This window comes from Bos mutus, chromosome 6 (assembly GCF_027580195.1).
Source record: "Bos mutus isolate GX-2022 chromosome 6, NWIPB_WYAK_1.1, whole genome shotgun sequence".
Classification (NCBI taxonomy): Eukaryota; Metazoa; Chordata; class Mammalia; order Artiodactyla; family Bovidae; genus Bos; species Bos mutus.
This window is the reverse complement of record NC_091622.1, coordinates 14,946,702-14,960,828: the sequence shown is the minus strand read 5'-3', so window position 1 is coordinate 14,960,828 and position 14,127 is coordinate 14,946,702. Positions and strand designations below refer to the sequence as shown.

The window sequence follows — 14,127 nt, the reverse complement described above, 5'->3', positions numbered from 1 at the left end:
ATGACTTTTAAAAAACGTTTCTTTGTCTATCTGTCAAGAAGTTATAAGGTATCATTCTTAGGTTCACTAAAATCAGACTCTGATCATTCAAGTGAGAGTGACTCATAAGGAAATCTAGGAAAGGCTGGTGGGGGATTGGGCGGTGGGCTATCAAACAGCAAAGTACAACAGGTAGGTGCTGTCCAAGGCAACTACCCTGTAAGGAACTTCTAGACCGTGCTTCAGCGTGGTCCTGCCAAGATGGGGCAAAGAACACTCTCATGCCCAGCCATCATTGGCTAAAGACCGCACCCAAGGATGTACATTTTCAGGAACTTCTGGCTTTCCTTGATCAGGCAGCCAGAGGGCAGTCCTCGGACAGACAGACCCGGTGCTGGCTGTTGGCAGGGAAAGCACGTTGGAATCTACAACCGGAAGTACAAACACGACAAAGGGATTCAAGGGGATAAGGAGGGACCACTGACAATGTCTAAGATCCAAGAAACAGTTCATGTATTGGTTCTGTGAAACTTACAGCCGAAAATATTCAAATGCAAAAAAATCCTTCAAGAAAGCTAGTAAAAGCTCAATCTATAAAACATTTCACTAATTATAAAACAAAGGATTACTTCTTTCATGCAGATGACAAACACATCTCTCTGAATTATATACATTTTATTATATCTTGAAAGGGAGAAATATCATTCCCCCATTCTCTGTTAGGGACTTGAATGACCACAGATCATTGGTCAACTATGAGGTGAAACCTAAACCCAAACTCAGATTCATCTTTTCTCTAGATTTCCTGTATTTTTCGACTGGTAAGGTATGATAATGAGAACAACCAAAAAGATACTTATGATCTCTCTTAAGAGATTTCAAGAGTAAATATTAGGTGTACATATTGTATCAAAATACAAAGCTCATCTCCTCCCTTGGCGCCATGAGAAAATACTAAGGAGCTAAAGAAAACACTAAAAATCCCTGAAACATGCTTGCCCAGTGATTTTCTTTGCAGCACACTGGTTCACATGATTCTAAATAGGAGATATTTAAAGAGCATGAGACATTTTAAGGGATGATGGTGGTAGTGTCATTTCAATGTAATTTCTAAAATGTTTTATTTCCTTTACAGCATTTTAAGATTGTCTTCTGAATTCTAACAATGTATTATGTTCCTTGATGGGAACTATAGCATATTAGAGTGAATACGAATATGTATGTGAATGTTCAGTTTTCTTACATAATATATATAATTCTTATATTTATGCAATACCTCTATCCCAAAGTCTCAAGGCATTTTATTGAAATAATCTTCTTCACCTTAGCTAATTTTCTGAAACAGATTTCCAAATTTTAAAGATGTATATAAATTGAAAGCAATTACATAGCCTATCCTTACCATAAAAGAGTATAATGTATTAACTGTGTTAATTGTATACTATACACTAGATAATTGCTTATGAGGAAAATATGCTTGTCTATTGCCTTTTATGCTTGTCTATTTTTACTTGGGAAATGTTTTTATGTTTTAGTAATCAAAGTTAAATTTTTCTTTTTAAAAACTAGTTACACATGGAATATTCCAATTAAATGGACTGAAGATGATGAACAAAGGATTACATTATACAATAGGTCAGAAACAGGAGGTAAATATCGTCAATTGATTTATTTCTTCCTTGAATTAATGTACTACATTAAATAAGTATGTGTAAAGAAACAACAATAAAACTTGAACTTATGATGTACATTTCAGCTAAAAGAAATCTCTTAATTAACTGATGAGCCCAAATCCTTATCTATAATAATGAGAATTTTTTGCCTTAAGAAATTCTTTGTAACGATTTACCATAACTGACACAATAATAAATACCTACATTCAAAGAGAAGCGTCATACACCCAACCACTAGAAGATCAGTATATCAGTTCTCTTCTTTCCTTTCCTCTCTTCCCTCTTTTTCCTTCTTTTTTCCTTCTCTCCTTTCTTTTTTTAAATATCAAATGTCATTGAATTTCTTAAAATGTTATGTGACAAGCCTGACCTTTTAAATACTGCCATTAAATCAGACCTAATGTTTTCCTCAAACCAGCATGACACTAGAATTTTTAATGACACTGAATTATTTTTTCTAAGCTGTAAGTTGTCACCAGTAGCTCAAGGGACTATCTATATCTATATCCATTCATCTACCCATCCACCCATCCGCATCCCTAAGTGAATGCATTGGCCCTGGCCTGTGTTAAAGTTCAGCTGTGACTGTTCCACCCACTTAAGTCAACTAGAAATATATTTCTGTATTCTATCTCCATTCATTTGTATTTTCTTTTCTTGAAAAATTTTAGAGTTATATGAAAACAAGACCTTACCACATGTTTTCTACTACAGATCGCTGAAAAAATAATAAAAAAAAAAGGCAAGTTTTAGCAACTATCCAAGAAGAATCCTGCTTTCTATACTTCTGCTATTGTGCTTGTTTTGTGTTTCAAAGTCGCTTCTTATCTAAATCAAAATGAGACTCTTCACCCCATCCCATGAGGACTTGGTTTCCAAATAGCATTTGGCATGGACTTTCACCCATTGCTTCTCAAGAATAAAAGCAGATCATCTACCCTCTATTTACATATGCCTGTTTGCTCCTGCAAAATATTCTAAAATAGTAATTCATTTCCTCTGGCAAGTAAATTTTTACCCTATTTCCAGCAGATTAAAAATTTAAAAAAAACACCTTTATTGAGATACAATTCATGTACTATAAAATCCCCCCATTTAAAGTGTGCAATCCAGTTTTTCTTACATTCACAGATACGTGTAACTATCACCACAATCAATTTTACAGCATTTCAGTCACCTCAAAAAGAAATTCCACACCCTTTAGCTATCAACTCCTCTAATCTCCTATACTCCCAGCCCTAAGCACCAACTAATCTATTTTTTTATCTTCATAGCTTTGGCTATTTTGGACATTTCATATAAATGGAATGGTATCTATAGCATTTTGTGAGTGGCTTCTTTCACCTAGCTTGCTTTCAAATTCATCTATGTCATAGCATGTATCAGTACTTCATTCCTTTTTATTGCCAAGTTATAGTCATATCATATTGATACACCACCTTTTGTTTATCTGTTCATCAGTTGATGAGCATATGGATTGTTTCTGTCTTTTGGCTATTGTGAATAATATTTCTATAAACATTTGTGTACAAGTTTCTATGTGGCTCCCATAAGGTTCTTTCAGCTTTGTTTCTTTTTTATTTTTTATTATAAATTATTTGTGATTTTAAAAATAATGTTATTTATTTGTGTATGTTTGGCTGAGCTGGGTCTTCATTGCTGCAAGGCTTTTCTCCAGCTGCGTTGAGCAGGGCTGCTCTCTGGTTGCAGCGTGTGGGCTTCTCACTGTGGTGGCTTCTCCTATTGCAAAGCAGGGGATCTAGGGCTTGCGGGCTTCTGTAGTTGCAGCTCGTGGCTTCGATAGTTTTGGCTCTCCAGCTCTAGAGCACAGGCTCACTAGTTGTGACCCACAGGCTTCGTTACTCCACGGCACGTGGGATTTTCCCCAGATCACGGATCCAGCCTGTGTTTCCTGCATTGGCAGGCAGATGCTTTACCACTGAGCCACCAGGGAAGCCCTATTTTGTGATTTTTAGTTTGTACTGAAAGCTCTACCAGCTTTGCTATTGTCAAGGTAAGACCCTTTACTGTTGCCTTTACGACAAAAACTTTCTCTTGGTCATTTATACTAACTTTAATTGATGTAGTCAGCGATTTCTCCGAAATTCTTCTAGAATACCCAGATGAGTATTTTATATAGGATAATTTTGTTTGCATACCAAGATCTTTTCTGACCCTTTTCTTACGTAAGCCAAAGGAAAATGGAGACAGAAAAAAATACAGTAAAAAAAAAAATGTTCGATAGCACCAATAAACAACATAACGAGGCTAGGATACCCTTGGGAAATTTTCAGTGGATTTGGCTGAAATATTACTACATATTTTCCCCATTGGTCACCACTGGTTAACTGAAGATTGGAGGAACATCTGGGAATCTTCTTGATTTGATGTTTACAAATTTAAAAGCATGGATAATATATTTTCACTAACACTATCTTTCCAGAATTTTCATAAACTGAGGTTTTCATAAAAGAAAAACTTCCAGGTAACTGAAGTTTATTCCAGTGGTCCAGAAAATTCCAGTGGTCCAGAAAATAGATTTCAGGAGTTAATAATAAATATTTTTCTTATATGTATTATGTCCTTATTAGACATAATATTTTAATAATGAACTTAGTCCTTAATTAATTAAAATATTAATTTGAAATAACTTTCAAACAAGTATTTACTGGACATTAACTAATGGGCCAGACACAGGGGTAGGTATAGAGACAATGCCGAGGGAAAAATCCTCACAATTCTTACTTTGTAGCACTTACTGTCTCGGAGAAGGCAATGGCACCCCACTCCAGTACTCTTGCCTGGAAAATCCCATGGATGGAGGAACCTGATGGGCTGCAGTCCATGGGGTCGCTGAGTCAGACACGACTGAGCGACTTCACTTTCACTTTTCACTTTCATGCATTGGAGTAGGAAATGGCAATCCACTCCAGTGTTCTTGCCCGGAGAATCCCAGGGATGGGGGAGCCTGGTGGGCTGCCATCCATGGGGTCGCACAGAGTTGGACACGACTGAAACGACTTAGCGGCAGCAGCAGCAGCAGCACTTACTGTCTAGGGAGGGTGTGGACGAGTCAGCAGGCAAATATAACACCATGTCATAAGGGCCTGGTGTGGTAAGAGCCAAAGGGGCTCACAGGAGAAATACAAGTGGAGATCTGGAAGTTGAGAAAAGTTAGTAAAGAAAGGGACATCTGTCTGAGGGTTAGGGGGACTACAGGTAGAGTTTATGTGGATAATAGGACTGCGTATAGACTCAAACAGTGCTATGGACAGAAAATGTTAGTATGAAAGGGAGAGAGCAAAGGGCTTGCAGGGCAACCTCAATCCCTCTGTCATTAGATTTGAGACATTTCTTTTGCTGTAACTACCGACTTTTATCTGTCCCTTCCCTCCCTGTAGAATATTCCTTGAGAATGAAGCTTATTTTTTGTTGTGTGGTTGTTCCGTATCTCCAGCAGATACCTAGTAATTGTTAATTGAAGGAATGAATGAAGTGGCTCTAATGTCCACAGAGCTTTGATGACAAATCTATCTTTATCTGCAATTTCAGAATCATGACTGGTCATTTAGCCAGAAGCAAATTAGACATCTCTTCCTACTTCAAAGTGCCTGCTCCATTTTTAGGCTATGCAATAAGTTCCTGTTTCCTGTTTAGGGACATCTTCAACTCCCAGCTCAGAGCGCAGATGACAGCACGTCCTGAGGGTACTGAATGGGCAACCAGCTCAGGTTACCAGCCCCACCTCCTCCTTCTTGGTTTCTTTGGTGATTCATCAGCTAGAAATTTCCCAGGCAATAGTGGGGCTTCCCCTAAGGTCTTTTATTCACATTTGTGTTGTGCACAGTATTTTAAACATGAAAACAGTTAATCATGTACTTTTTAACAAAAGAAGAAGATCTCCATCTCAGGGCCTTCTCTGGCAATTCTAACCTACCCTGAATAATCGCTCCTCTTATTGTTGAGAGCATATTTTATGCTATTAGTTTCATCAGTCCTTAGTATTAGTCCTTAGATTTTAAGCAACATCATTATTAAGGTTCATATTCTCTGTCTTTTCTTTTTATGTAAATTATAAGCTCTTTGAAGATACACACTGCATATCATACTCCCTGTCTCCTGTTCACCCTATTCCCTCAAGGCACTGTGTACATCTTAAGATGTACTAAGAATTCAGCAAGTCCTTTCTTAATTAAGGCTTGTTTGTCTGAAGACTACTGTGCTTCTAGAGGGTGCCTATGTATAGTGAATGCCTCTATCTTTAGCATCAGCTGCTATACTGTCTACTGTCAACGCATCTACATTTAGTAGTATACCACCTTTTTGTTTTTAATCTGCTGCTTTCCAACATTTAGAAGACTTGTAGATTAGCATATGATATCAGACAACCAATCTTGCTAAAACACATTTAAAAATAGGCATTCATGAGCATATAAGGTCTAAAAGACAGTTTTAGGGCATAGGATGTAGAATAGACTTTGTGATGACTGTTTTCACAACTCTTTCAGATTATGTATTATTAGATAACCAAATTCTATCACATAAATATTCCTAAACTTTTATGGTAGTTATATTTAAATATTTCATATCAAAATAATGATGGACATATATTTTTCTAATTTAATGAGAGAGAGAGAAAGAAAACAAAAAGAAAAGAAATCCATAATCATTCATTATGGATTCAGATTTGCAGATTCAGAAGCTCAGTTTGTTTAATTCAGCACTGGTTAACAAAATCTTGAAAGACTTATTCACATGAACCATACATATAAGAATGCTAATTTGTTAATTTACACAAATAAAAACATATTGGCTAACGTCAACTAGAATATTCACTTCAGCTAATTAGGTATCTCTTCCAGGAAGAAAGTTTACTTAATTAGGGTAAAGGGAGAGCTAAGTTACATCAATTACTTTAAAGATGTCAATCAAGCTGTGACAGCTTTGTATACTGCATTAACCAGGGAAGCCTAATTATTGCATATATTGGCTATCAGTAGTAGTTCAATGCAATAAAAATTTCGTATTCATGCAACAGTCCAATGGAGATGTTCCTGACTGCCATCTCTCCTAGGTAGCTCACTCCCAGATAATGACTTAGAATTCCTGTCTTTTTCCTTCTTATGGCTCCACTTCCTCTCTCTCTCCAAACTAATATTAGACTTCTGTGCTGGATATTTTGCATCTGATCAGAGGACAGAAGAAGATAATGGAGGGACCAGACCTAGAAGTCCATCTATTATTTCTGCCCACACTTTATGCCCCAGTGTCAATCATATGTTGCCACCTAACTGCAAGGGAGGCTAATAAATATAGTCTAGCTGTGTACCTAGAAGAAAAGGGAACAGTGTGGTAAACAACCAACAGATTTCTCCACGTACACTGTTTTCTGTAAGAGCAGATCTGTCAAATGATCTGGAACACATGTACCAGCTTAGTTGGGTACCTGCTTCCCTAGGCACACATCAACAGACCTTCACTATCCAACTCTCTTTTGCAGTTATTTCTTCCCAGTCACCAAAACCACTGCCCATGATAATTCTTCATCATGACAGTCACAATGCATTTTTCCCGAATTCCTGCTTATTATGTATTATGTATTAATCCTATATCTTTCTTTTCAGGGAGATTCTCTAGGCTTCTTGCTTAGATTTAGATGGGACTCTGTAATTATTACTATTACAATAATTATATGATTATTTCTTTGAATAAGTAATTTGTTGAAAACATTGTCACAAATGGATAACCAATCCATTTTACAATGAATGGATCATGTTAGTGTTGGTTTCAGAGATTAAACTTTTCTTCCTTACCCCAAATTCCAAGTAGTGCATCCTACTTGAAATTTTTAGATCTCCACATATAATTTGTATGTCATTAGTAAAAAATAGTATTCTTATACCTTTCAGCTGTTTTACTACTAAGAGATACACAAACTTAATAAAATAGATACGAACTGTAATTTTACACAGAAAGATAATTTGCTTAAAGGATTGATGGAACACAGTATTTATGTCACCAAAGAAAAATGTTTCTTTCTCTAGAAATTTCTAGAGAAATTTCTAGGCTATCACAAGCTGTCTAGTTGACTGAATTTTGTTATAATTATTTACACAAAACAGTATATTAAAAACTAGTATGCATGCTTTGATATTGCAATCTATCTAAGTTGAAATTAGCCTCTGGATGAAATTTTGAATTAACAGACAACAGGAAAAAAAAAATTTAGAAAGAGTTCCTACCCAGAAAGAATCCATTTACCACTCTTATGCATAAAACTAGCAAGAAGTGGTACAAAACAATTTATAAATTCTATGATTACTATGTGGCCATTAAATCTACATCTTCATATATATAAAATGAAATTGCAAAGTGTTTACAATATAATTTCAAGTGAAAAGGATTAACAATCAAAAACACAATAAATTTCTCTATATGTATTGTGTCTTCACATGTGCATATATTTGGAAGATAAATACACATATACATATACACACAAGATAAAAATGTAATGTCAACCAGTGGTGGATAATCTTTGTATTCTTCATTATACTCTTTTTTTATTTTCCAAATACATATTTGAAACCATAAAGAACACATACTACTGTTATAATCAGAAAAATCGTATTAGTAACTGGAGAAACAGAATGAATCATGCACCCTTTACTTCTATGTACTGCCTGGAACAGGCATCAGTATTTTATCCTACTTACTTCATTATGCAACTAAACAACCCAACAGTATTTTGTTGTTGACAGCTGTTGCAGAAGTAGCATGAACTTGGAAAGTCCAGTAACTACTCACTTCCTGGACCTCAGCTTCCTCATCCATAAAGTGAGAAAAATCACAGTAACTCTAGACAGGCTTAACTAGGTATATATAAAGCACACTAAAATACTGCTGTATTGAGATGGACTGCCAGGAACTTCTCAATGTTATTTATATTTGCTTTGCTATTTATAGAACTGGCGGCATATCCCCTTTCATAATAATGGGGATAGCTACCACCTGTTGGACACATAACTATGTAGCCAACACTTTGCCTATGTTATCTTATTTAATCTTCACAATAGCCCTGTCAGGGATTTTTATCCATTTCCCTCATGGTGAACTGGGACACAGAGAGGTCAAGTGATTTGGCCAAGATCACACAGCTAGTAAGTCAGAGAGCAATGACTGTATCCTAGATCTGTCAGATTCGAAAGTTCACGCTCTTTCTCCTGTAACATATGGCTCTGTACTTAGCAAGAGGCTCTCCTCCTGATGCAAACATTCGAAGTGTATGGCTGCCAAAAGATTAGCTTCCTTTCAACAACCTGTCCGTGGGAGAATGACAAAGAAAGATAAATACTACATGAGTGAGGTAAAGGTTTACAATTTGTCAAGAACCTACTATGAATGTTCCTAAAGAAACTTATTGTCTTGTTGAAGTGTTTACTCATGTATTATGAAAAACTACTGTGTCGTTGGACATCTTCCAAACCTTGTGAGCACTTCCAAAATGTAAATCACCTTTCCTCCCAAACTGACTCATCTTCCTCTATTCCTTCTGTAATGGCAACACCATTATTCATTCAGTCATGCACGCCATTTTCCCCTCTAACTGTCCACATCAAGTCAGAAAAGATAGTGTTGATTTTACTGGTGATGTGTCTCTTGAACACATCATCTATTTTCATCATCTCCACATTAAGGTAAGCCCTCATTTTCTCTTGCCCTAGATTAACATAGTAGACTCTAGAATCTCCTTCCAATATCTCCTTCCCATCCTACCATCAAAATTATCTTTCTAGAAACAGACCTGAGTGTATTATTTACCTACCTAAAAATCTTCTCTTTTCTTGCCATCTCTCAGAAGATGGACTTAATACAGCCTGTGGCTCTTCACATTGAAGCCCCACTTTTACTTCCAGCCTCATATCCAATTTTCTAATATCACATCCATTGTTATTATTACATTAAACTATCTGAAGTTATTTAAATATACTAAGTATTCCCACATCATTATTTAAGTTGCATATTGTCCATACAGACAGGAGTCTAGGAGTTAAAAAGTATATGAGCTATGCTAAACAAACACTGGTCATATCAGAGCATAAATACTATTTGGAGTTCAGATCAGATCAGATCAGTCGCTCAGTCGTGTCCGACTCTTTGCGACCCCATGAATCGCAGCACACCAGGCCTCCCTGTCCATCACCAACTCCCGGAGTTCACTCAGACTCACGTCCATCGAGTCAGTGATGCCATCCAGCCATCTCGTCCTCTGTCGTCCCCTTCTCCTCTTGCCCCCAGTCCCTCCCAGCATCAGAGTCTTTTCCAATGAGTCAACTCTTCGCATGAGGTGGCCAAAGTACTGGAGTTTCAGCTTTAGCATCATTCCTTCCAAAGAAATCCCAGGGCTGATCTCCTTCAGAATGGACTGGTTGGATCTCCTTTTGGAGTTCAGTTCAGTTCAACTGCTCAGTGTCCAACTCTTTGGGACCCCATGGACTGCAGTAAGCCAGGCTTCCCTGTTCTTCACCAACTCCTGGAGCTTGCTCAAACTCATGTCCACTGAGTTAGTGATACCCTCCAACCATCTTATCCTCTGTTGATCCCTTCTCTTCCTGCCTTATTTTGAGTAGTTTTTACTTGAAACGTAAGTCTTTGTTCCTTCAATGTTGAGCTTCCAAAATCTATATCCTAGAGCCTTATGTAAATTTTAAATACTACTTTAGAAATAAAGTTAATTTGGTAAATCCACTGATGAAAAAACATTGATATAATCAGTTGAAATATGGAAGTAGAAGGCTTTACAAAAATAAATAAAGTTGGGAGAACAAGTATGAAATGGACTACAAGATCAAAAATGCTGTATTTGGATTTTAGTCCTATTGGAAGCCTTCTTGACATTTGAAAATTGTTACTGACTCTCAAATCATTATTCTGCTTAGCAATTACCATATCCATCAATTAGAATATTGATTTTAAATAAACATAGTATTCTTTTGAATGTTTACATTTTTATATCCTTCCTAGGCTATCCCAGTGAATATTCTTTGTGTAATTAATCCATCATAATTAAGAATATATGGATTACCCCCAAAGGGCATGGACTTCTCTGTCTTTAAGTATTGTTTTTTTTAAATATTTTTATTGAGGGATTGACAAGCACAAAATTATTTCACCCATATGACAAGCTTCTGAAAGTAAGAAATAATAATGAGTCACAAATTACAGGGCACTTAATATAAATAAGTGCCCTGTAATTATTTCTTTTTCAGCTCACACACTACAATGACATGTTAAAGTTAGGCAATAAGAATAATAAGAATTAGACTTTGGGGCTTTGGATCCAAATCAAACTTGACTCCTCAAACTAACATTTCTTTTCTTTTTGCCCGCTGGGTCTAATTTCTGTGTGTTTACAATATGTGCAAACATGTTTCTCATTAGTGTTTATTTACTACCACAGGAATCACTTTGGAATCTACTCTTAGTGGGAATGCTTTTCTCAAAATAAACCCTGATCATATTGGCTTTTATCGTGTAAATTACGAAGTGTCAACTTGGGAATGGATAGCTACGAATCTTTCCGTCAACCACACGGTAAGAGTAGAAATGGTTGTGAATTGTTTTACTTTTGTTCTAAGAACAGCGCCTTAATGTTATTAATTTTTCAATATATTTTGCTTTAAGACTCACGTTTCCTACCTTTTTTTCTTTCTCTTCCCAGGACTTTTCTTCTGCTGATCGTGCAAGTTTTATTGATGATGCTTTTGCCTTGGCACGGTAGGTTTCAGAATGAGATTCAATTATTTAAAATACTACAGATCTTGTCATAAATTTCTTTTAAAATCAATTACAACAAAGTTTGAGTATTAATTTATAGTTTAAAGTATCCAAAACCACTATTTACAACATTATTATTTTGCATAACTTTCTTCTTTAAAACTAATATGAGCCTTATAGCCAAAATACTGATATCAAGCCCTTAACAGATGCAAAAACCTCACCTACCCCATTGACTTTAAGTGAGGTTTGACTAATCTGAATTCTTGAGCTAATTAGAAGCGACACTTACAAATGCTCAAAAGTGCACCGTTATAATTTGATTTAATAAAAAGACAAACAATGTGTTTCATGAACTCATCTCTGTGAGCCCAAACCCATTGTAAGATTTTATGGCTAGAGTTTCCAAATATCATTCAGGTCACTGGGGTAAGAAGAATGAGACATGGTGCTCTAGGATTGATAGAATTAAAGTGTCATTTCAGAAATTTGACTTTTTTCTCATGGCCTAAGGGTAGTTACACTTAGAAAAAAACAACCTATACCTTGAAAAAAAAAAAATCAACATAGATTGGGGTAATGTAGGAGTAGTAACGATAGCACCTTTGAGACTCTTTTTTCAGATAGGCTAACACTAGTAATTTGACCAGTATTTTCTGAATCTCTGGCACTTCTGTAGGAGCTAGGGGCACACCCAGCTTGTTTTGCTGTAGCCTCATTTAGACACAAGCAATGTACTGACAATGAGATGCTAGTTCCCCTTGTCTGAGCTGGGTGTCCCTTTTAGGGCCCCTGTGTTTCCAATAATATTAATTGTCATTGCTTATTAATTATCCATCTCACCCATCAAATTATAAGTTTCATGAAGGTAGGCACCTGGATCGTGTTCCTCTTCATTTTATCCCCAGCTCCTAACTGTGCCTGGCCCCTAGTAGACGCTCATTAAATAGGAACTGAATATATGGCTGGAAGGATAGTATAACAGCGCTAAAGGCATGGGAGAACTATTTTACATGGACTCCCTAGATAGAGCAAGTTAGAAACCCTTTGTGACATTTTTAAGGGAGGAATTTATAGGGAATTAAAAACAAGTTATCAAACCACATTAAAATCCTGGCTCTGTATAACCTTGAGAGAGTTTCTTAACTTGTCTCTGCTTCAGTTAGTTTCCTTATTAGTAAAATGGATATGAACTTACAAGACTCTTGTGAGGAATAAGTGAGAGAATGTGCACAAAGGACCCCAACCGTTGTCCAGTCTTTAGGAAGTGCTCAATAGATCATAGTGCTTGACCAAAAAAGGCACGCACCGTTGATCAGCAGCAGCAAAGAAGCATTTGGTAGCTCAGTGGTGAAGAATCCACCTGTCAATGCAGGAAACATGGGTTTGATCCCTGGGTCAGGAAGATCCCCTGGAGAAGGAAATGACAGCCCACTCCAGTATTCTTGCCTCAGAAACCTCATGGACAGAGAAGCCTGGCAGACTACATTCCCTGGTTTTGCACAGAGTTGGACATGATTTAGCAACTAAACAAAAGAAGCATTTAGACAAGCTCTTCTAAATTTGTAATATAGACTCTATTGCAGGTAATAGAACTTGATTCTCTTTGGTGAACCTCCAGGTTTAATCTCCTGGCTATGTAACAGATTATTTATGTTATGGTATGTCAATCCCTCATTTATGAATATTTATTGAGCACCTACTCTGTTCCTGGCACTATGTAGATTGGGGAAATTAAGTGGTGATATGGTGAAAGAAAATGATCCACCTTTTAGGGAATTCCCTGGCAGTGCATTGGTTAGAACTCTGCACTTTCACTGCTGAGGGCATGGGTTCAATCCCTGGTCCGGGAATTAAGAAATTGAAAGCTGCATGGTGTGGCCAAAAAAAAAAAAAAATCTTTTTTAAACATAATAGGACTATTAGATTATTTTTTTTTAGGAAAACTCTCCTGTGAATGCACTGTGATCTTTTCCAAAGCTTAGAATCTTGTCTGTAAAGATTATAAAGATATTATAATATCTTTACCATTTAATTTCCATCATAACACAATGCAGACAGTTTTGCTTTAAGAAGTGAAAGCCTCTTGACCAGCTTTCTCTGAGGAATGGTATACAAAGTGGATAACTCACACAATTGAACAATCTTCCTGCATTTGTTCAGCTGCTTGACTATAGCCCCATCAAATTTTGAAGAGCTTCAGAAAGGAAGAAAGTGAAACAAATTTGAAAGTCAAAATGCATGTAGAATCACACAGCAACCAATCCAGAAAACACCTGAGCTGTCATCTGAAACATTGCCTGAACTATTGAGTTATCACTCAATTTCTGTCTGCAACACATGAGGAAAAACGGACTCAGAGAGAAACAGACCCCCACCTGTATTAGTTAGAGTCTGTCCCAAATCACTCAGAGAAAAATAGAACTGCATAGATAGGTAAGTGCATGAGGGAGGATTAGAATTTACACAGCTCTACTCTGATATTCAAAAAGAAATGAACTACTATGTTTCATCAGTAAAAGGACAGATCTAAAAATAAATATATTCTTGATTTCCCTGCCCCAAAATGTGAGGAGCCAGGAGTCTTACTGCTCTCCAGCTGGGCACATTTGCTGAAGACAAGGAGTAAGAATTCACCCAGTCACTTTGAGTCCCCACGACAGGCTCAGCTCAACCATATGCCCTGCCTAGTTACACCCTC

At 36.7% G+C, this 14,127-nt stretch overlaps 1 protein-coding gene and 1 long non-coding RNA gene across 9 annotated transcripts in view; one reads left to right on the top strand and one right to left on the bottom strand.

Moving 5' to 3' along the window:
- The window catches only part of LOC138988210 (uncharacterized), a 141,868-nt gene that overhangs the window by 61,139 nt on the left and 66,602 nt on the right, over nt 1-14,127 (bottom strand). The gene's annotated exons all lie outside the window — the stretch shown is intronic.
- ENPEP (glutamyl aminopeptidase) overlaps nt 1-14,127 on the top strand; it is an 80,134-nt gene that overhangs the window by 46,489 nt on the left and 19,518 nt on the right. Inside the window, exons 11-13 of the mRNA XM_005896222.3 lie at nt 1,549-1,628; nt 11,110-11,243; nt 11,371-11,426. Of these exons, the coding sequence (XP_005896284.1) occupies nt 1,549-1,628; nt 11,110-11,243; nt 11,371-11,426 (270 nt within the window). The remainder of the gene's footprint in view (nt 1-1,548; nt 1,629-11,109; nt 11,244-11,370; nt 11,427-14,127) is intronic.